The sequence below is a fragment of the Crotalus tigris genome, unplaced genomic scaffold, assembly GCF_016545835.1.
Source record: "Crotalus tigris isolate CLP2741 ecotype Arizona unplaced genomic scaffold, ASM1654583v1 scf7180000017666.379230911805:20528666, whole genome shotgun sequence".
Classification (NCBI taxonomy): Eukaryota; Metazoa; Chordata; class Lepidosauria; order Squamata; family Viperidae; genus Crotalus; species Crotalus tigris.
This window is the reverse complement of record NW_024096552.1, coordinates 9,336,391-9,359,965: the sequence shown is the minus strand read 5'-3', so window position 1 is coordinate 9,359,965 and position 23,575 is coordinate 9,336,391. Positions and strand designations below refer to the sequence as shown.

Below are 23,575 nucleotides of genomic sequence, written 5' to 3'. Positions count from 1 at the left end.
AAAGCCGAAATCTTTGCCATTTCCGCCAAATGAGCTACTTTAAGAAACCATTCCTGCCATGTAGGCAAAGATTCCTTCTTCCAATATTGTCCTACTAACAGCCTGGCGGCTGTAATCAAATTTAACATCAATACAACCTCCTTTGTATCACAATCTGTAACAATACCTAACAAAAATAATTGCGGAGTAAATTTTAACCTCCTTCTAAAAATTCTCTGGATATTCCACCATACTTTGATCCAAAATGCTTTTATCTCTCTGCATGACCACCAAATATGATAATAGGAAGCCTCCTTATAACCACATCTCCAACATTTGGGTTGCACGTCAGGGTACATATAAGACATTTTTTGTGGATCAAGGTGCCATCTATAAAACATTTTATAAAAATTCTCCCTTAAGTTCTGTGCTTGTGTAAAATTGACATTTCTCACCCAAATATTTTCCCAGGTGTCCAATGAGACTGGCTCACCAAAATTCTGCGCCCATCTTATCATACAATCTTTAATTAGTTCCGTTTCTGAATCCAATTCAACTAAAACCGCATAAATTCTCTTAATGTGGGTTTGTCTTGAATCCTTCACTTGCTTAATAAGATTTTCATCTTCTCTAAGAAAACCCACCTTGCAATCCATCTTCCATCTGTCTAGTAATTGCCTATATTGGAACCAAGAATAAATAAAGTTTTCTTGTGCTAACTCTTCCCGTGATTTTAATTGCCAGTTTTGTCCATCCCATTTAAGTAACTGTCTGTAAGACACCATATCCATTGTAACCCCTCTTTTTATTGCTTCTATCGCATGCCAAGGTATAGCCCATAATGGTACTTTGAAATCACTTTTAGAATATTTTCTCCAAATCCTAAGTAAAGAAATTCTTAAGATATGAGATTTAAAAGCCCAATCCATTTTTTTATTGAATATTAAATAGGCATGCCACCCATAAAGTAAATCACATCCCTCTAGATAAAGTATCTCAGAATTTGTCAAATTTACCCAATCACTGATTAGTGTTAAAACCACCGCATCATAGTATAATTTCAAATTTGGTACCTTAAGTCCACCCCTCTCACGGAAGTCTTGCATAATTTTAAACTTAACCCTTGGCTTTTTCCCTGCCCAGATAAATTTATTAAGACCCTTCTGCCACTCATTTAAATTAATCTCATTTTTCAAAATTGGTAACATTTGAAATAGAAAAAGAAACTTGGGTAAAATATTCATTTTTATCACTGCAATTCTTCCCATGAGGGATAATTGCAACTTTTCCCAGTTCTTCAAGTCCTTCTGTACCCTGACCCACAACCTTTCATAATTATTTTTAAATAATTTTACATTAGAAACAGACAACATCACCCCCAAATATTTTACCTTATTAACAATCTCACAACCCGTCAGGTTAGTCAAAATCTGCTTCTCCTGACTAGACATATTTTTAGGTAAAATTTTGGTCTTATTTACATTAATCTTTTTTTTTTTTTATTGAAAATTTTTAACATTTTACAAAATAAATCCCCTCCCCAAACCCGCCCACCCACCCATACCCTCCCCCAACTCCCCAAACCTCCCTAACCCTCCCCTGAGCCTCCCAGAGTTGATTACAGGCTTATCCAAAATGTTTCAAAAGAAAAAAAAAAAGAGAAAAAGAACTTAAAACACATATAAAACTTAAGACACCTAAACAATCCTAAATACCTTAAGTTAAATAAATTATTTCTAGAAAATAATAATAAACACATTATAATATACTCTAAAAATCTTCTAATCTTACTTATAATATTATCCATCCTTCTACATAGTATCTTCCAAGACACAATTTTAAGCACTGCTTTCTTTAAACATCTATAACTACCCTATAAAATCTAGCATAAATCATAAGCAAATCTAAATACATTTAGTTAAACAAGTTATAGTCCCTCCAAAACACAAATTTAAACAATCAAAACTTGAAACATTAGAACAAACAAATTATAGTCAATCAAAAACACAAGTCTAAACATTACTTAAAACTTTAATCATTAAAAACCCCACCCAAACACTAAACACATTGTATTAAAACTTAAAAAAGGAAAAAAAAACAAGACACCTTTATACTCATTTAAATCTTATCAGATTCCATCCGAAGTAGACAGTTTATAACAAATTCCACCCACAAAAAACACTATAGCAAATTCCATCCACCATAAACACAATAATCAAATCTTCATCAATAACAAGTTGCAACCACAAAAAAAGTCCTTATCAATCTCAATTGTCCATTTTCATTCTCCATTCATTATCATACTGATACCATCACTATCAGCCTCAATTATCCATCTTCGCCATAAAGCTTAAAACAAATGCTTTAGGATCTGTCCTCAAAAGCTGCTCCAAATTTTCTGAGTCTCCCAACGACTCAGAAGCCAGTACATGTGGGGATTCCTTAAGCTCCTTATTCTGTTGGTCTTTTTCTTTACAATTATATGTTGCACAGATTTTCCTCTGCCCCTTCCTCTCAACTTGTTGACGCCCCTCAGGCTGAAATTTCCCCTTTTTCATCTCAAATGACCCTTCCATCCTTGAAGATTGCTCCAAAGGATTTATGGGTCTTGCTTCTCCCGCAGATTCAGCAATCACTAGGTGTGAATTTTCATTACTCTTCTTCAGTTGCTGCTTTTCTTTACAGTTTTGTGCTACACAAGTTGTCTCCTGCTCCTCAATCTGAACATATTGAGATCTCTTAAACATGGGTTGCCCAATTTTAGAGTCTTCAAACTGTAATTCTACATCCTTTTCTTCCAAAGTCTTGGACTTAATAGATGGAGATGAACATGCCCCCAATACTGAAGTGTAAAAATCTTTTGCTTGAGAAACAGTATTAAGTCTGTAACATATTCCCAGGTAATTCACCACCATTCCAATCGGAACATCCCATCTAAACGAAATTCGTCTCATTTTAAGTTCATTTGCTAAAAAGGCAAACTCCTTTCTTCTTCTTAAAATTTTAGATGGGATCTCCTTTAAAATTATAACATCTTGTGAAGCAATTTGAAATCTCTTCTTATAAAAAGCTTGTATAATTTCATTGCGTAAAGATTTCTTCCCAAAGTAAATTACCACATCTCTTGGCAAATTCTTTTGTACTGCCACCGCAGAATTAACTCTAAATAGTTTTTCAATTTCACTGAGTATTCCTTCTTTTTCTTTATTCAAAATTACAGCAAAGTCCTTTGCAACCATCTCTTTCAGATCTTCCTGCAAGGACTCTTCCAAGCCCCTAATTCTTAAGGCGTATTCCATTTGACCATATTGAAGCATAAGAATCTCATTTTCCATTTCTTTTTCCATACTTTCAATTTTCCCCTCAATTAATTCCACTTTTTCAGCTACTTCTTCCACATGGGAATTCAACTTTTCAAGAACAGAAGAAACTCCTTTTAGAGCCAAAACTATGTCTTGCCTCAAAATCTTATTATTTTCTTCCAAAATCTTTTTCATTTCTGCCCTAATTTGAATTGTAAAATTTCCCATCATTTGTTGCATATCCTTCACAGTTGTTGGCTGGGCCACAGAAGATTTAGGAACTGTGAAATTCACTGGACGCTTTGGAGCCATCTTAAAAAAAAAACTTTACTCCTTCTTAAAAATTACAAAAATTTCTTCAAAAAAAAAAAATCATAACTCCCTCAAAAAAAAATCTTTAAAATAATGAAAAAAATAAAAAAATAAAAAAGGGAGTTAGAAAAGAAGAAAAAAAAAATAACTCCAATCATTAAAATGAAAAAAAGGGGAAAAGGGAGGGAAAAAAACCAGAGTGCCTGCCCTTTAAAAGTACAAAAGACAAAACCACAAATCAAACCAAAACAAAAAGTTAAAATATACACTCCAATCGTTAAAGTGAGAAAAAAGAAAAGGGGGAGGGGAAACCAAAATGCCTGCCTTTTAAAAATACAAAAAGCAAAACAAAAAATCAGACCAAAACCAGAATGCCTGCCCTTTAAAAATACAAAAGACAAAACAACAAATCAAACCAAAACAATAATAATACTTCCAATTCATTAAAAAGAAAAAAAAAGAGAAAGTAAAAAAAAAGCCGATCGCCACTCTAGCTTCCCCCCAAAAAAAACAAAAAAAACAGCAAAAAAAAACGCTAGAAAGTCTCCCGATCGCCATTTACTTTCTCTTTCAACAAAAAAGCAAATAGTGGAAAAAAAAAAACTATAAACAAAACATTAAACCTTTGGATTTAAAATAAAATCAAAAAAGACGAAAAATAAATCAATAAAAGAAATTAGAATACACACTCCAATCGTTAAAGTGAAAAAAAGAAGGGGGGGGGAAACCAAAATGCCTACCTTTTAAAAATACAAAAAGCGAAACAAAAAATCAGACCAGAACAATAATGTTTAGAAAATTAAACAACAAAAATTAATAATACTCTAAAATCCATCCAGTCCTTAAAAAAAAGAAAGAAAAAAAAGAGAAGGTAAAAAAGCCGATCGCCATTCTAGCTTCCCGAAAAAAAAACGCTAGAAAGTCTGCCGATCGCCATTTTACTTTCCCTTTCAGCAAAAAGCAAAAAATAAAAAGAAAGACTATAACAAAAGAATAAACCTTTAAATTTAAAATACATATAAAGTCAAGGAAAGCAAAAAAATAAATCCTCTAAACAACTCTGTCCGCTTCTTAAAAAAAAACTCACTAGATCACTTTAAACGCGGAGGTGGTTGCGAGGGCTTGTTTTGTCCCAAGGACAAAAGCAGCTGGGAAGCGGAGACAGTCTGAACTCCGTGGGAGCACTCTGTCACCCCCAAAAAAGGAAAATTGGGGGTACATAAGAGGCTCTACCACTATTCAGACTACCCTCTGCCCCCCCCCTTTGCCCGGGAGGGGGATTTTGAACCGCTGAACAGCTGATGTCTGCTGTTCATAGCGGTTCATTACACTTACCCAGGAGGACGGCTACAAAGTAGCCGCCATCGCCCAACGCAGATCCACCGAGACCAAGCCATAATGATGAATCAACTGTAATAAGTTTACTACAGAATAATCAGGTTGCGACAAAGTAACAACCAAGTCATCCGCAAAAGCTCTTAACTTATATTCTTTTTTATTAACATATATTCCTTTAATTTCCTGAGACTCTCGAATTTTGATCAATAATATTTCCAATGTTAAAACAAACAACAATGGCGATAAAGGACACCCCTGTCTAGTACCTTTCTCTATTGTGAAAACCTCCGAAAGACCTCCATTAACAATAAGTTGTGCTGTTTGTTTTTGATATATTACCTTAAGGGCTTGTAATATGTTTTCACCAAAATTCATTTCTTCCATTACTCTTAGCATAAAATGCCAATTCAATTGGTCAAATGCTTTTTCAGCATCTAAAAATATGAGCCCTGCAGGAACTTGGTTGTTCTTATCTAAGTATTCTAATAGATTAATAATTTGTCTAACATTGTTTTTCATATACCTTCCTGTTATAAACCCTGATTGATCTTTATGCACAAGATGATGCACCACCCTCATAAGCCTATTTACCAAAATTTTTACAAATATCTTATAATCCACGTTTAAAAGAGATATAGGCCTATAATTTTTTGGTAAAGTAAGATCTTGATCCTCCTTTGGAATCAATGATATAAAGGCACTACGCCATGAAGGAGGAATCTCTAAACCCTGTAAGATACCATTAAAAAGATCATTTAATGGTTGGATCATCTCCTCCATTAAAGCTTTATAATAAACAGCTGTTAACCCATCCGTACCCGGTGCTTTCCCTAATTTCAATTGTTGAATTGCTGAGGCAATTTCCTCCTTAGTAATTAAGCCATTAATTTCATATTTCTGATCCTCAGTCAGTTTAGGAAAACTTGCCTCAGCTAAATATTTATTTATATCTAACAATTGTACATTAGTAGATTTATATAAGTTTTGATAATAATCCAAAAAAGATTTTTTAATTAATTCCTTCTGAGAAACTAGTTTACCCTTGTAATTTATTTTCTCTATTATTCTCTGTCTCTGTTTCTTTCTTAATTGATAAGCCAACCATCTCCCCGGCTTATTAGCATTACAAAATGTATTTTGTTTCATAAATAATAAGTTGGTTGCAGCTTGATCTGCTATCAACATATTAAATTGTGACCTTAATAACTTTACAGATTCTTTAGTACTTTCATCAGAAGGATTTAGAATCAAAGCCCTTTCTTTTAATTTAATTTCATCTTCAAGTTCTCTACGTTTCTGAATCTGATTTCGCTTATAAAAATTATTCATTTTTATCAAAACACCGCGCATAAATGCTTTACCTGCATCCCATACCATTGACATTGAAGTCCCCTTATACATATTCAAAGCAAAATAGTCCTTTAAACACTCCTTTAGTTTTTGAACATTCTTCTCTTGTCTAAACAAATTTTCATTACTCTCCAGGATCTTCTTTCCTCTTTCTCTTGAATCAACTCCATCCAAACTGGACTATGATCCGTCAGTGATCTAGGAAAAATCTTTACATTCTTTACTTTATTATACAAGTCCGTGGTAATCAAGAAAAAGTCAATTCTTGAAAAAGATTGGTGTCTATCAGAAAAAAAAGTAAAGTCTCTCTCCTCTTGGTTACGTTCCCGCCAATAATCCCTTAATTCCCAGTCTTCTTTCATATCAAAAAAGGCTTTAGGTAGCCTTGCTTGTTTAAGAAAAGGAGAGGAACCTTTCTTGTCCCTTTGTGTATCTAAGACACCATTCCAATCACCCATTAATACCACTGATCTATAATCAAGCAATATTATTTTTTGATGTAACTGCTTATAAAATTGTTCCTGTTGTTGATTTGGAGCATAAAGTCCAACTATAAGTATTTTCTTACCATAAATACCAAGTTCAATCATCACATATCTCCCCTGGGGATCTGATTCTACCAGACAAGCTGGTAGGTTTTGTTTAACATATATAACAACTCCCCCTTTCTTCCCAGGAGCAGAAGATATAAAATGAGATCCCAAACGAGCATTAACTAAATATTTCTGATCTTTAAGTAAAATATGAGTTTCCTGTAAGCAAATAACATCATTAGTATGTTGCTTCAAATAATAAAAGATTTTTTTGCGTTTCTGAGGAGAATTCAATCCATTAACATTCCAGGTCAAAAACTTTGCCATCTCCCTTGGCACGCAGCCTGGAGAAGACACCATCAAACTCTGAAAGAGCTGCGTGTGTTGCATAACTCTTGGGTCTTGCTCCTCCCACCGGCGGTGATGCACTTCCAGGAGAACTCTCTTTAGGCTCTTTTTTACGTTGCTCCTTCTCTTTACGCTTATAGGCTGCACGGGTCATCCAATACTATTCAGATATGTCCCAAAGTTGCTTTTTTCATGAAGCAAGTGGACTTTCTTTTTTTTCTTTGAAGACGTTTCACTTCTCATCCAAGAAGCTTCTTCAGCTCTGACTGGATGGTGGGGGATGGAAGGATTTATACTCCTTGCAGACAGTCCTTCCACTATCCAGTCAGAGCTGAAGAAGCTTCTTGGATGAGAAGCAAAATGTCTTCAAAGAAAATCAAGAAAGTCCACTTGCCTCATGAAAAAAGCATCTATAGGACAACTATGACCTGGATGACTGAGAATCTCCATAATTATTCTGATCTGATTATGATAAATTTACTATAGTATTAAATACCAATTAGGCAATTTATATACAATTTATTATCTTACATTTTTCCAGAGATAAAAAGGTTTTATATGTATTTCTATTTATTCTTAACTCTGAAAACAGCATTATACAATTATCCCCTATTCATTCATTGATTCATAACTTCAACAAACAATTTAAGTTCCAGAAAAAATAGTTTTGGAAAGCAGTTCTTAGTCTGAATGCTGAAATGATAGAGGAGGATTAGCTCAATAATCAAAATGAGCAGAGAACTGGATCCAAAGAGCTTTGTATATGAACAAAAAGTATAATTTGGCTATATAGAGGGAAATTTAGACTGTTTTCCTTGGAAATGTTATGGTATTGTACCACATTTTGTGCTGGAAACTGTCAGAGTGGCTGAGATCTCACTATACTCAATCCATGAACAGAAGCTACTATGCCCAGTATAATATAGATTATGGAAGTAATGAACTGGTAAGAAATTGCACAATATATAAATCACAACAAGAATAATTTTGAATAATGATCCTTTTATTTAAAAAAAAACACTTGCTGACTTTACAGATTTAAAAACCAGTAATTTAAAATAATTGTAAAATATTGTTAATGGCCTGGAGTACTTTTTAAATCTTATTACCAAGAAAAATATTTTTGCTTCCTGACAAAAATGCCAACATTTCTTTTGCCTACTCTATATATTTTTCATCCTTAACATTCCAGTAATAAAGTTTTATTACATTAAAGAGCATTGCGTTGAATCTCAAGCAGCACTTTTATAAGTGGTATAAATTTCTCTACTAAAGATAAGTTTCTTCTAATAGAAAACTGTCTTTTAATGAAATCTGTTCTGATCCACTCCTGTATATGAAAATGATCATCAAGTTTTCCTAAATTCAAAGAGTAGGAAGGAAGCAAATATTGAAATATTTTGTTAGATTGGTTTGCGATGTCCTACAATGAGACATATCTAAGTTATCTCTGGGTATTTTATTTATTTATTTTTTTAAAAAACAAAGTCAACAAAAGAATATGTTAACTCTGCTCTCAGGAAAGGATAAAAATCTAAATATGTAGTATACATATACAGGCATCTATCATACATTTATAGAAAAAAAATCTATAAGAGGGATTTTTCTCTACAACATGGAAATTTGTAAATAAAAAAATAATGGTTATGATGAAGGTGAAGTATGGAAAATATGGAAAATTAATGTGGTGATCCTACTAAATATTTGAGAATTACACCTGTGTATGATTTCTTAATTTTCTGTATTATCCATTCTTTTGTCAACTGAAAAAAAAAATCCATTTTTTTTCCAGATTCTCTAACAGTATAGTCTATTTGAATTAACTTCTATAGGATTCAGTGCACATATTCTTCAAATTACATTTCTATGCTCTTGTACATACCTATAATAATCTATAACACGCAACAGATGATCATAACATATAACTGTATTTATTTCTAACACAAGGATTTGTTTCTATTTCAAGTGAATAAAAATAATGTAGACTATTTTTGCATAGCTTTATGCACCTTTCCCTCATCGCCAATAACCTCAGTAAATTACCTTTTCCTTATTTCTAAGTAACTATAGCCAACTGACACATATTTCTGATATGGTAAGCTTATAGATGTGAGATGTAGGCTTGGGGCTGAAGAATTAAAATAAAAACTTGGGAAAGAAGGAAATATATCCCTCTGATTTTATTTTATGAAAGTATGAACACTGTATCTCCATATACAATAAAATAGTTTAAATAAATTTAATTAATGTTAATAAATTTCTGATTTTAATGGCTGCCAATTATATTTTATATATACCATCTATAATTTTGAATAGCATGTACATAATCTTATACTTATGATTAAACCAGCCTTTTCTGTATCTATTTTTATATTATAGTGACTTGTGAAAGATGCACTAATCCTAATGCTTATCACATTTTCAAATTTCTCCTTTCTTACATTTTCTAATATTAAAGCCTTTAAAAGCATTTTGAGTGGAGGCAAAATTACCTGCATATTTTATTTTTGCACCAAGTACAAAACCTGTAGACAGTGCAGCTTCTTTGAGAAGGAAAGTTAAACTTTATTCTTTTTATGCATAATACATAATAAGTTGCTCATTTGGGCATTCTGTTGTATTATGATTTAATATAATAGACTTCACTAATTTAGTACCATCAAAATTTTTGAACTACTCTTCTTATGAGCCTCAACTTGGCAGTTAGAAAGGCTGTTGAACGGAGCATGGGATGTACCACCTTGTTCTTTTAAAAATAAAATATTGTAGTTCAGACTAGTAATTGCATGTTTTCCTAGGATATTAGTTTGTTTATGGTCTCTCAGTTTTGTGTGAAAGAAGGAAATTCATGCTAAGACACTATGACAATTTTCAGAAAGACAATGTAGTCTTAATTCAGTTCCTTCTTTTCTATTCTTGTCTCCAGTGACAACCTAATGTCTCACTCTGCATAGAAATAATAGATAAATTACCTTTTAGAGAAAATTACAAGTGGGAACCCCAGGAAAAATCAGAACCCATTAAATCCATGTGGTATATTTTGGGAAAAAATAAACAATATAAATAAAAAAAGAATATAAACAAAAAAATAACAACTCTGTTAGTCTGTAAGAAATACAACAGCTATGCCATCAACTCCATGCCACAATTGTAATGTGTGAGAAATTTGTAATGCTAGTGCTGCAGTCCTACATACAACTAGGATTAAATGCTATTGAACCCAATAGGATTAATTCTTAAATCTTGAGTGAGATTGTAACATAAGAATGTTACCAAGCCATACTCACTTTCCAGTACTGATGTGTAGAATTAGTACGGATACTCACTTTAAAACTTTCCCTCTTGCCTGTCACCAAAACTAGCTGGAAGATAAAAACAGATGATGTTGATGTTGAAAGCAACACTCACATCTATTTCTCTAATCTGTTTTAGAAGTACACTTTCCCCTCTATGTTTCTCAAATGCTTCTAGCTAGGTTAGAGTGTTTTCAGTTTGCTTCAGTCTAGTTACAGTACAGTAGTTCAATGGCTACTCTGCAGATGATCACCCATCAGTCAGTTGCAAAAGGTAGTTTTAAGTACATCCCATGACGATACCTTCAAAACCATTGAACAACATTTGCCTATCGCAAGTCCTTGGGAACGGATCGATAGGTGGATAAAAATATCAAATACAGTCTAAACCAGGGATCTCCAAACTTTGCAACTTTAAGACTTGTGGACTTCAACTCCCAGAATTCCCTAGCTAGCATGGATCTAAACATCTGACTGTGCTAACAATTATACTAATAATAGTTTCTGAGCTTGTTCTCTCTTCCTTTTTTCCCTAATAAATACAGTTCCACCACAGCAACAATTTCTAGTTATCTGAAAGAAAGCCTTCAATCTCAGCTTCTCAAAATCCCAAGGACCTTATAGGCTTGTCTAGAAGCTGAGTGAAACTGTTTTATCTCAGGTAATTAGAAAATCAGTGAAACAATGGAATTGCACTTATTAGATAAAGCAAAGGAAGAACGACAAGTAATAATAATAATTTAAAAAATCATTTTCTTGATGGATTTTTAATTAACAAAATTTGCTGGCATGATATAAAAAGAGTTTTACTGACTATTCTATTCTACAAGTATAATAGAAGCAAAACAGCCTTTTGAAGAGATAAAGAGGTAAGGAAGATTTGTTTAAAAAAAACAACAACTTTGTCATGGTTGCATCTAAGTGGATTTTGATAATTTTGCATACATAAATTTAATTTAACCTTGTGTATGTGTATGTGAGTGTTATCTATACCTGTGTCAATCATTTATATATGTGTGTATGTATAAGTTTATATGTGTGCCTGCAGACATAAAAATACTGATCTCCAGAAGGATCTACCCATAGAAATAAAAGGGGGTAATATTGGAAAATACAAGTAGGTGGATATAGAAACAATGGGATGAAATGATAGCCTGAAGTATGAGGTGAACACTTATAAACTGATGCCAATTTGAATAGGATTTTCTTAAACTGGCTTAGGATCAGATCTGATAGGCACACAGAACAAGTATGTTGTGCATATATGCTCTTAATGAATGCGAAGGTGGCAACAGATGAATAGCAATCACATGTTAAGGTGTTGTCATTATATAGTATGAATGTTGTGGGATGAACCAAATGAAAACATGATTTATTTACTGATCTGATTATAATTTATACAAAAATGGTTTGGAACAAGAGTTCAATTTTTTCCCCCAATAGATTTTAGCAAACCATGCTTCAAATATTATTTTTCTATGTTTGAGGAGAATTAATATAGTTAGCAAGTTAGAGATTAAAGTTGTGGGATGTATTAGATATTTCTGCTGAGAAAAATCGATTAGTATATATTTGAAAGAAAATGCAAAATAGTGCAAATAAACTAATTATATGAAAGGTATTAATATTTTTCAGGTCCTCAATCATCTGCATAAGAAGCTGAGGAACATTTCAAAGAAGTCAGAAGCATCCAAGAAGAAGGTAAACAGCTTTTCTTATAAAACAATCTATAGTAGAGCAGCATATTTATTAAGCCAATTAGTATGTTACAAAGTAATTTGCATGTTTGAGTTCCCTTTGTCATACTATGATAAAACAAAGAAAAGAAGGTGGAAAAATGATAGCAATCAAAATTAGAGCAGAAGAGTGAGGTAACAGGTAACAGATATTAAGCTTTATTGCTTTCTGGGGAAAATTCCTGAAAAATAAATATACTGTCTTGAAATGCTATTTTTTCTGCCTTCATATATTAACCAACCCTAAATAGTCCATCAAATTAAAAACAACTTGTTAATTTACCTTGTAATTTCAATATTTTTCTCAGAAGTCCTGTCCAGTTGTGGGGAGATCACTCCATTTCAATACAGATAGTCCTTGACTTACAACATTTCATTTAGTGACTGTTTGAAGTTACAATGGTGTTGAAAAAAGTGACTTATGGCTGTTTTTCACACTTACAACCATGACAACATCCTGATGGTCATGTGATCAGAATTCAGATCCTTGGCAATTAGTTCATATTTATGACAGTTGCAGTGTCCCGGGGTTATGTGATCACCTTTTGTGACCTTCCAATAAGCAAAGTCAATAGGGAAGCCAGGTTCACTTTAACAACTGTGGTACTAACTTAATAACTGCAGTGATTCATTTAACAACTGTTGCAACTGATCATAAAATGGGGCAAATTTTACTTAACAAACATCTCACTTAGCAACAGAGCTTTTGGGCTCAATTTTGGTTGTTAAGTCAAGGACTACCTGTATGTCATCAACACTAACTTTCATAAGAAAAGTCTAATAATCTCTCCATACCTTGTTTTTAAGAGATAGCTTTCACCTCATTTGGGGAATAGAGTCTAAACAGTTTAGTTTTAACCCCATGTAAATTAATGTCTACCCCAGGGGTAGGCAAACTTGGCTCTTTTATGACTCGTGGACTTCAACTCCCAGAATTCCTGAGTGAGTTGCCTACCCCTGGTCTACCCCAACAAATCTGCTGTGTTCATTAGTCAATACAAGTTGTAGTTTAGTTTTAGTTGAAGGTTAATATAAAAAAACAATTCATTTTCTCTTTTTCATTCAAGGATTCTTCATTCAAGGATTTTATAAATGAAATATTTCAGATCATTCTTATTATATGAATGTCTTGTAAACAAATAATGTCTTTTTTAATTTTAAAAATTTCCAGTAGACGTTGACATTTTCCAAGATAAACCAGAAATATAAAAGATATATGATTTTCAGACTTCTGTCCTCAGCAGATACACCTGTGACTTTATTTAGCAGATCAGTGCCAATGATCAAACATGCAATCAAATAACATTTCCAAGAATTATATTTATTTTCTGTCTTACTTAAAAGCAGAAGTTATGTCCTTGCTTATGAGCCCTATACAGCAGTCTAAAAACAACATGATATAATAAAGGCACAACACTTTAAAAAAACCCTCCCCATAAGAAAAAAGATCTTAAATTCTTCTTAAAACATTTTTTATTTGTTTTTCCCCCTTTATGTCATAATGTTCTTTATTTGTTGAATACGTGCAGACAAAAAAACATATAAGGAACGGTTGCTGGAATTGGGAATGTCTAGTCTAATGAAGAAAAGGATGAGGGGTGACATGATAACAGTGTTCCAATATCTCAGAGGCTGCCACAAAGAAGAGGGAGTCAAGCTATTCTCCAAAGCACCGGAAGGCAGGACAAGAAGCAATGGATGGAAACTAATCAAGGAGAGAGAACAACCAAAAATAAGAAGACATTTCTTGACAGTTGAGCAATTAATCAGTGGAATAGCTTGCCATCAGAAGTTGTGGTTGCTACACCACTGGGAGTTTTTAAGAAAAGACTGGATAGCCATTTGTTTGAAATGGTATAGGCAGTGGTGGGGTTCAAATATGTGAACAACTGGTTCTCTGTGTGGATGCCGCTTCCGGAAATCCATTCTGGGCCTGGGCAACAAAAAACTAGCTACCGGTTCTGCCAAACTGGTGCGAACTGGCTGAATGCCACCACTGGGTATAGGGTTTCCTGCCTGAGCAGGGGGTTGGACTAGATGACCTTCCAACATTAACAACAACAACAATAATAGAGTTGGAAGGGACCTTGGAGGTCTTCTAGTCCAACCCCCTGCTCAGGCAGGAAACCCTATAGCATTTTAGACAAATGGCTGTCCAGTCTCCTCCTCCTCCTCCTCCTCCTCCTCCTCCTCCTCTCTTCTTCTTCTTCTTCTTCTTCTTCTTCTTCTTCTTCTTCTTCTTCTTCTTCTTCTTCTTCTTCTTCTTCTTCTTCTTCTTCTTCTTCTTCTTTTCTGTTGCTCTTGTTGTTAATAATAATAATAATAAAAACACTAAAAAGGATTTGAAGAAGTTCATCAGCACTGATCATTATGAAAGTAGCTTTGAGATAAATTCTATTTCTGCCACATTATCCAGCTTGCTTTTAGGAAAATATTCAAGATAAACATCCAGGTCGCAGGATCCTTGTTGGCCCTGGGTTCTGGCTATTGCTGTGAACAGCAGATTGATCTATAATAAAGTTGCCCTTATGTACAATTTGATAGTGGATGAAACGGCCAACCTGGCTTGTTTCAATGAAACTTGGATGGACCTCTTGGCCTTGTGCCACCTGGGTTTTGGGTTTGGCACTAGCCATGACTTCAGAAGATGGGAAGTGGTGGTGGTTCTCTGCAATTCGTTACTGGCTTTCAGAAGCTCTGCCTTACAGATAACTGAGTATGAAACTCTGGCTGAGAGTTATGGTCTAGGGCAGGGATTTCCAAACTTGGCCGCTTTAAGACTTGTGGACTTCAATTCCCAGCATGGCTGGCTGAGGAATTCTGGGAATTGAAGTCCACAAGTCTTAAAGCAGCCAAGTTTGAAGACCCCTGTTCTAGGGCATAGAGGGACTGTTACTGTTGTATCACTCTTGGGGGTGATATGTGCCTTCCTCAATCTTGGGTCCTGTATCAGAAACCTGGGGCTGGAGAGTTCTGCACAATATCTTAACTGTTCTAAGCACTGCACTCTTTTGGACAGATATCTCTGGTGCTGTTCCTGGGATCTGTTGAAGTCTCTCTCTCAGTTTAGGAGTCCCAGTCCTGAGTGCTCCTACCACCACTGGGAATACCTTGGTCTTTACTTTCCACAACCTCTCCAATTCCTTTTTCAGGCCCTGGTACTTCTCCAGCTTCTCATACACCTTTTTCCTGATGTTGCTGTCACTTGGCACCTCTACATTTACCATCACCTCTGTCTTCTAGATTATTAGATTTCTATATAGAAACCTATATATAGGTTTCTAATTGTAAGCATCTCAGAATCATTTGGGAGATGGGCAGTATATAAATTGAAACAAACAAACAAACAGACTGAGTGGATAGGGACATTAAGACTGAGTGGATAGGGACATTAATGTACTATTCAGAGATAAGTCATGCTTAATTATTTTTAGGGCTTACTCACAGACATATTGTGTACAATATAAGTCTCCTTGCTGAAGATTAACCCATGATACCAATGGTAAATTAAAACTAGAATAATACAAATGACTGAAATCTTGGATGATATCTAAAATGTTGGAGTCCTTATAAGATTGGAAGGGGGAGTTTGATACAAATAGGTTTTACAGCCTGGGTTTGATGTATAAACATAAATGGTTTTAAAATGTATTTGTTGTTTGGGAGAATCACTCTTCACAGGTTTTGCTTTTTATAAAATTTTATAAAATTACAATAAGTAAACAATAACAATAGTGTAGAATCTCCCCGGTTGCAAACCATATTAATAACAGTAAATGGCTTCTGCTGTAACATAATATGGTGTTGCAAGAGATTTTCAGCTTATTATATACAATTACTATTTTCAAAGGGCTCCTTTCTCATTATTTTAAACTGTCACCAGTTATAACATATACACCTCAGAGTTTTTAAAAAGGACAAAGGAAAGATACCTATAAATTAAATGTAAAGAAATATCTTTTGTTTCAGCTAGGTTTATAGACAGAAAGAATTATGGTTCACTATTATCAACAGATGATACAACACAGGTCGATTGATTTTTTTTATAAAAAAACCCTCCTTAATTAAAATAGTGACAATCAGAGCTTTTTAGACGACGATAAATTATATTTTTGATATTTATATTTTTTATAATGATATCAACTGTGAATTCAGATAACCTATGGAAAATTGGTTAACTGGTTATCCGCATATGCATCTGACATAAAATTTTCTGGACCAGTGATTATCATATCTCGGTCTGAAATCTCTTCATGGTTAAGATCCAGGAGTCTAAAGGGGGCTTTGAGTTTTAAATGTTTTGACAAGGTTAATATAGAAATTTCAGCACACCAATGGATAATTTACAAAGCACTCCTAAGGCTATAACTCAGAATTGAATGGCTCTTACTTCAACTTAAGTGTTTTTAGGATTTTTATCATAAAGTAATACCTTGCTCTTATTAAACCTCTCAAGTCACTGAAGGATTTGCTTAGACATATCCTTTCTATTTTCATTGCTTTTATGATGCATTAGTGATTATTTGTATAATTTAATCGTGTGACAGCCTTTTCACATTATTTATTGTTTCTCCCTCTCTCTCTCTCTCTCTTAGACTGCTCAAACTGTCCTTGTGGTTGTGGTGGTTTTTGGGATATCTTGGCTCCCACATCATGTCATCCACCTCTGGGCTGAATTTGGAGATTTCCCTCTAACTCAAGCTTCATTTTTCTTCAGAATAACAGCACATTGCCTGGCTTACAGTAATTCTTCAGTGAATCCTATTATATATGCATTCCTTTCTGAGAATTTTAGAAAGGCCTATAAGCAAGTGTTTGAATGTCAGATTGGTCACAATTCACCTCTGAATGAAGTTAAAGATAATAAGAGTAATATTGACACGCCTCCAACTACTAATTCTACACATGTTTGAAGAATGAATGTGGTTGGCTGTTCTGCTGCTGTTTCATAGGAATGGACTTGCTCTAGCTGCTTTGATTTAAAAAAATGCAATTCCCAAACTGAGCAAATATTTCAATTTTGTATGGGTCATTAGTACCCAACTAATTGAAGTTCAGTTTATTTTGCTGCTGAAAGGAGTAAGAAAATCTGATTCATAGACAAAATACTTTAATGCCCTTCTTACTGAAAGAAGTTTGAATAAGAATTATTTTTAAAAATTAAAACAATTAATTGAATAAGATTAATATATAATTCCTCTTGCTCTAATGCATTTGTGTTATGCTTAAAATATTGGGGTTTTTTTCTTATACAAGTTTATTAATGTAAATCGCTTAAGCCATTTGTAAGTTGTAAGTTGAGAACTCTTGCATAAAATTAGTTTGTATAGATGCATTTTTAGATTTTTGACGAAAGTAATTCAAAACTAATAGTATTAATTTATATTCTGCTTCCATCAATAATTTTATGCATAGCAGATAATTTGCTTATTTATTTAAACAATTCTGTAACTTGGATCCATGCTAACTATTTATCTGCCTGGTTTATGATTAGAGTTGATTTCAAACTATTTTTTTTTCTGGTACTTGATATTTACATAAACTGTACAACGCCAGAAATACAAATTATGGGCGGTGAATTTGGTTATTTACTATAATTGCAAAGAAAGTGATCAAGCAATTATGCTTCATATGCATTTTTAGAGGAGGACTAGAATAAGTAACGAGCTGCTATATAGCTGCTTTCATTCAAACCTATCAATTACTACTACTTCTAAGTGTGTTTGACAAAGGCACAGGATACATTCCTGTACATTCTGTGATGAACTGAATGAAAAGGACAATTATATTGGAGAATTCATCCTATCAAGCATTAAAAAAATATATGTTTGACTTTTAAGAAGGCTAGACTTCAAATCTGTTCTATAGATCTGACATGTTGAATGAGGGAGTAAGTACACAGTACATTGTGGCATATTACAAAATGCTATTTTTCCATTTTGATGAGTTCCTTGGCTCTGATCATTCCGAAACAAAAAGTCAAAATGCTCCAAAGTTTGTAGAATAATAATAATTATGGGTCAGATGCCTGAACCCCAGCTGTAACAAGGATAAGATCATAACAGGCAGCGTTAGAAAGAAAAGATGCAGAACTAAAAATACAGGTAATCCTCACTTAATGAATGCCTCATTCAGTGACTGTTTGAAGTTATAACAATACTTAAAAATAACTTTAAAACCAATGCCTGCATTTATGACTTTTGCAGCATCCTGCAGTAGCAGTCTTCCATTGTGGAATGGAAAGACTGAAGAGGAAGAGATTACAAGAGAGTAAGCAGCCACCCAGTGGGGAATACACATTGAAAGGAATGCTGTGGTGCTTGCAGCCCCAAGCATGTTTGGAGCTGGGAGCAGTGAACTGGCTATGCAAACATAGAGTGACTAGACCAAGGTTACCCAGCCAACTTTCATGTCTAAAATGGGACTAGAACTTAAGATCTCCCAGTTTCTAGCCTGGTGCCTTAACCACTAGACCAAACTGATTGTATATCAGATGGATATGTTTTGCAGACATATTTAGGTATTTATCTCACTGATATATCCATGTTATCTGGAAGGAAGCTTGTTAGGAAAAGCTGTTAAGCACGATGACTAGCTGTGCTAGAATGTAGGGTGAGGTAAAACATCTTTGGTATGCTAGACACTTTTTTTTTAAAGAAAAAAGTGACGTAGCAGATATTTTCTTCAATATATCCCATTCTCTTGTTTCTCTTCAGATTGATCATGTCCCATTTTGCTCAAGGATTCTGTGAAAGTGTTAGGTACTCAAGATTACTTCAGTATTATACCCAATAAACCATTAATATCCAATAAATGGGAGCAGAAGAAGACACTTTAATCTTTTGAAATCTGTGTCCTGTACTGTTTTTCTCTAATGCTTGATATTGCATCAGCTTAACATTCCATTTATGCTTGAATTTGATCATGAGAATGTCTTAACAAACACCTTCGGAGCAGGTTGTTGATGCTGTCTTATGGAAGCATTAAGAAAATGTCCTTTTTTAAGAGGGAGATCATAGTCACGTGCATAAAAGTTTTGCTAAAATAAATATATAAATAGACATGCCAATTATAAAGATATTAAGTAAGAGGAGCTCTATATCCCCCAAAGTAAAATCCTTTTCCATCTTGAATGATTCAGTGATTCAAATAATTCAGGCGGAAGAAAATGCATGTTTATGAACATTACTCTCTTTTGGATACTTACAAAACAATATTTTTCATGGCTGTGCATCTCATAACCTGAAGAAAGAAGCATCGCTAACATGTAACAAGTAAATGAGAAGAAATGAATGCTGCCAAGACTGAATTTAATTCAGAGCTGTGCAGAAAAGATCACAAAGCAATGACTTTAAACAGATTGCATTACTTGTTTAATTTCTGGTGTCTGTTTTTCCATTTAAAAAATGCATATGTATTTCTGTACCTGACTGTATAACACAAAACATAAACACTGCTTGATACTGCATGTGTGCCTTAATATTGCATTTAATTTTAATGCCTCAGGCATTTTTAGTCACTGGGTAGCCATGTACAAAGCTTTGTAAAGGCGCATCTTTCTGCATCATCTTACTGGTCTAAAATTTCTTGGCTCATGTATATATTTCTACAAAAGCAGAAGTTCTGCTCTACCATTGATATAGAATGTCTTTGTCAGGGTTGAGACTTCCTTTACATATAGATGCAAGTATACATGTAACACAACAGTACAGATAGTTCTTGACTTACGACAACAATTGAGCCCAAAATTTGGCTCAACTGTTGCTAAGTGAGACATTTTTAAGTGAGCTTTGCCCCATTTTATGATGTCTCTTATCACAATTGTTAAGAGAATCACTGCAGTTGTTAAGTTAGTAACGTGGTTGTTAAATGAATGTGGCTTCCATATTGACCTTGCTTGTTAGAAGGTTTCAAAAAGTATTCATATGACCCTGGGACATTGAAATTATCATAAGTCAGTTGTCAAGCTTCTGAATTTTGATCATGTGACCATGGGGATGCTGCAATGGTCATAAGTGTGAAAAAAGTCACTTTTTCAGTGCTGTTGTAACTTTGAACGGTCACTAAATGACCTGTTGTAAATTGAGGACTATCTCTACAGAAGTGCTTTAATACTATATACAGACTAATGTGCACCATGTACCACGGTACCCTTCTAGATTCTTTATTTTTTTCTATTTTATTTTTTTACTTCCCAGTGTATCCCACAAGTCTGGTGCTCTCTGGTAATGTGCTACTTACATGGCCCAACATTATTAGTGTCTAGGTTTAGATAAGATAAGCCTGATGATGCAATTCAAATTGAGACTCAAACAACATTCAACGTTTACATATAACAATAATAATTTCATTTGCACCAATGAAATTAGTGCTTCTACATCACACAAACATCTAGCTTTATAACTATGATGCGTGACAGTTGCCCACCCTGTACATATCTATTCCTGCAAAAGAATGATAAGTAAATGTGATGAACATTGTTTTAAGCTGAAATTCCTAATTGTTCTAACTTTTTAAAGTATGATAATAGTGCCAACTATTATTGCTATGTTGTTTGTAGAGGTTTCTGCTTCCAAGAGTAAGAAAAATAAACAGTAGCCATCAAATTGTATTGTAGTGACTTCATTGATCAAAGGGTAAATAAAATTATTGCAATAGCTAAAACCTATTCAAAAGCATCTGTCTCTGTCTATCTATCTATCTATCTATCTATCTATCTATCTATCTATCTATCTGATGTGCATCATGACATAAATTGGTGTTTGACAGATATTTACCTCAGTTTGTTATTTGATATTTATCTTGGTATTTCACAAATATATGTGCCTTTTGAAAGCCACATCTGTCTCCCTCCTGCCATTTTTGCCTTATATAATACACAAATGCATGAATCCAACTTTTTTCCAGTGTCATTTCATTGTGTGTTAAACTAATCCCCCTGTTTCAGAATATGTCTTATCATATTTAACATTTATTCATCATTCTTTGAATCTTCTCTTACCTGCTTTCAATTTTGTTTTTATCCAGCTCTATTCTTCCACAGGTGGTATTTTTTGTTTCCATTTCATAATAATGTCAGCAAACAAATACATGCAGAGAGAGGGAGAGAGAGCTGTAAGGAAGGTGAGAAGAATAAATGCCTTATTCTTCAACTGACAAATGTGTTAATAAAAGAAAAAAACAGCTCTTTTGTTGATCTGAATGAAAATCAGATCTTAGATTGGCAATTTGAATTCACAACCTGCTTCCCTTTAGCACTGAGTAGAGATTTACTTAACTTTGTTTCCCAATTAAGATGCCATCCTTACTTAGAAATACCATCATAAGTTTAATTTTTTACTGCCAATAATCAATTTTATGTATGGATATGTTAATTGTATACTGATTAATATATGTCAATAGTTCACAAATACTAGAAGAGCTGAATAGAATATTTTTATAAAATGATAAATATATTAAATCATGTTTGTAGGCCTAAGTATGTGATAAGATGCAGCACAGAGATGTTGCACATTACATTTGAAGAAGTAGTAGTAAATATTTACTGGATATGATTGAGACTCACTTCAAAGATGAGAATATTTTAGCTTCAATAAAGAATGGAAATGATGGGTATACTACCCAACTAAAATTTGACTGATGATTATAAATTCTAATTATGCAAAACCAAGAAAAGAGAGATGCTAGTTAGGAGGGGAATATTTTCTTAATTTACTCTCAGAATTTATTGGAATTATTGATGTAACCAGGCAAATCTGGAATGTGGTTCAATTTGAATAACACAGGAGGTCTCTCTCTCTCTGTCTCTCTCTGTCTCTCTCTGTCTCTGTTTCTCTCTCTGTGTGTGTATGTGTGTAAAAGAGAGAGAGAAAAGAAAGACGAAAGGAAAGGGAAGGATAGAAAGAAAAAGAGAAAGAAAGAAAGAAAGAAAGAAAGAAAGAAAAAGAAAAAGAGAAAGAAAGAAAGAAAGAAAGAAAGAAAGAAAAAGAAAGAGAAAGAAAGAAAAAGAAAGAAAAAAGAGAAGAAAGAAAGAAAGAAAGAAAGAAAGAAAGAAAGAAAGAAAGAAAGAAAGAAAGAAAGAAGAGAAAGTTTATATGTGCACAATATGAAGAGGATCCTTTTATTACAAATTTTATTAAAAGATAGTAATACTGGGAAAATATTCTGTATGTCCATTTACAATACTTCATAATTAATTCTATACCACTGTGTCCCCAAGGTATACTGTACATTTGGCAAATGAGTTGATATATTTCCTGGTCAGCTTCAGTATAGTCTACATTAGAGTGATCTTTCCATTTGCAATGTTGAACAGCCTGGGTCTCATTATAGCTTTGGTCAATTTGGGCTTTTACATAATACTATTAATCAACTTACAGAAAGTGTAAACCTGTACCATATTCATTGTTAATGAAAAAGACAATACAAGTCAGCATGAATGTATTTTTTAATAATATAACAATAAGCATAACTAAAGCACAGTTTTACCCCGAGTGTCTATGGAGATTCTCAGCCATCCAGGTCATGTTTGTCCTAAAGGTGTTTTTCAAAAAGCAGCTGGACTTTCTTTTGTTTTCTCCTTGAAGATGTTTCATTTCTCATCCAAGAAGCTTCAAGATAGGAAGTGATGGATGAGAAGTGAAACATCTTCAAGGAAAAAAAAAAAAAGCCCAGTTGCCTTTTGAAAAGCACCTTTGGGACAAAGTATGCAAGCTAGGATTTTGAATCTAGAGATTATTTTGTTGTTGTCCTTTTCCCACATGGTAAGAGATAATGTTGAGTATTGACTTGCTTAAAATGCACAAATGTTTCTGCCATTCTATAATCCCATTTGTATGGATTTCAGTAGTTTTTACATCTTCCTTTATTCTTTCCAATTGCCTCTATTAAATCTCTTCTGTAATTATTCTTCACTATTTCTATTTCAGTTATAAAATTTCTAATTAAATTCATTCTCCTGTTCTTGTTATTTTCAATTATTTGTTGACATTCTTGATTGAGATAGCTGTCCTTGTCTTTCCTTGCATAACAGTGCAAATTTGCATTTGATAGTCACAAGGCCTTGTTTCCCGAGGCTTTTATTTTCTTTCTTTTGCTACAGCTTATTCTTTTCATTTGAAGTGTGGGAATATTTTTTTCTGCTTCTATTTTCATAATGTCGCTTACCTTTATCCATGGTTCATCAAGGTTTGTTTTTTTTCTTATAAGTCTACTGAATCTATTCCTTACAGTGCCTCCATATTTGGATCGGACATCTTTCAAATCAAGGCTTCCATTACACTTTACTGTTATACATTTTTCTCTGTATATTTCACACCATGAGTTCATCCTCTGTTCAACAATTGAAACAATCACATAGCAATAAACTTTCTGTCACTTTGTTC

The 23,575-nt window shown here is 33.7% G+C and overlaps 1 protein-coding gene across 1 annotated transcript in view; it reads left to right on the top strand.

The window, feature by feature from the left end:
* The window catches only part of LOC120305211 (galanin receptor type 1-like), a 33,249-nt gene extending 13,245 nt beyond the window's left edge, over positions 1 to 20,004 (top strand). Inside the window, exons 2-3 of the mRNA XM_039336669.1 lie at positions 12,091 to 12,156; positions 16,787 to 20,004. Coding sequence (XP_039192603.1) covers positions 12,091 to 12,156; positions 16,787 to 17,104 — 384 coding nt within the window. The 3' untranslated portion in view covers positions 17,105 to 20,004. The remainder of the gene's footprint in view (positions 1 to 12,090; positions 12,157 to 16,786) is intronic.
* Positions 20,005 to 23,575: the final 3,571 nt, after the last annotated feature.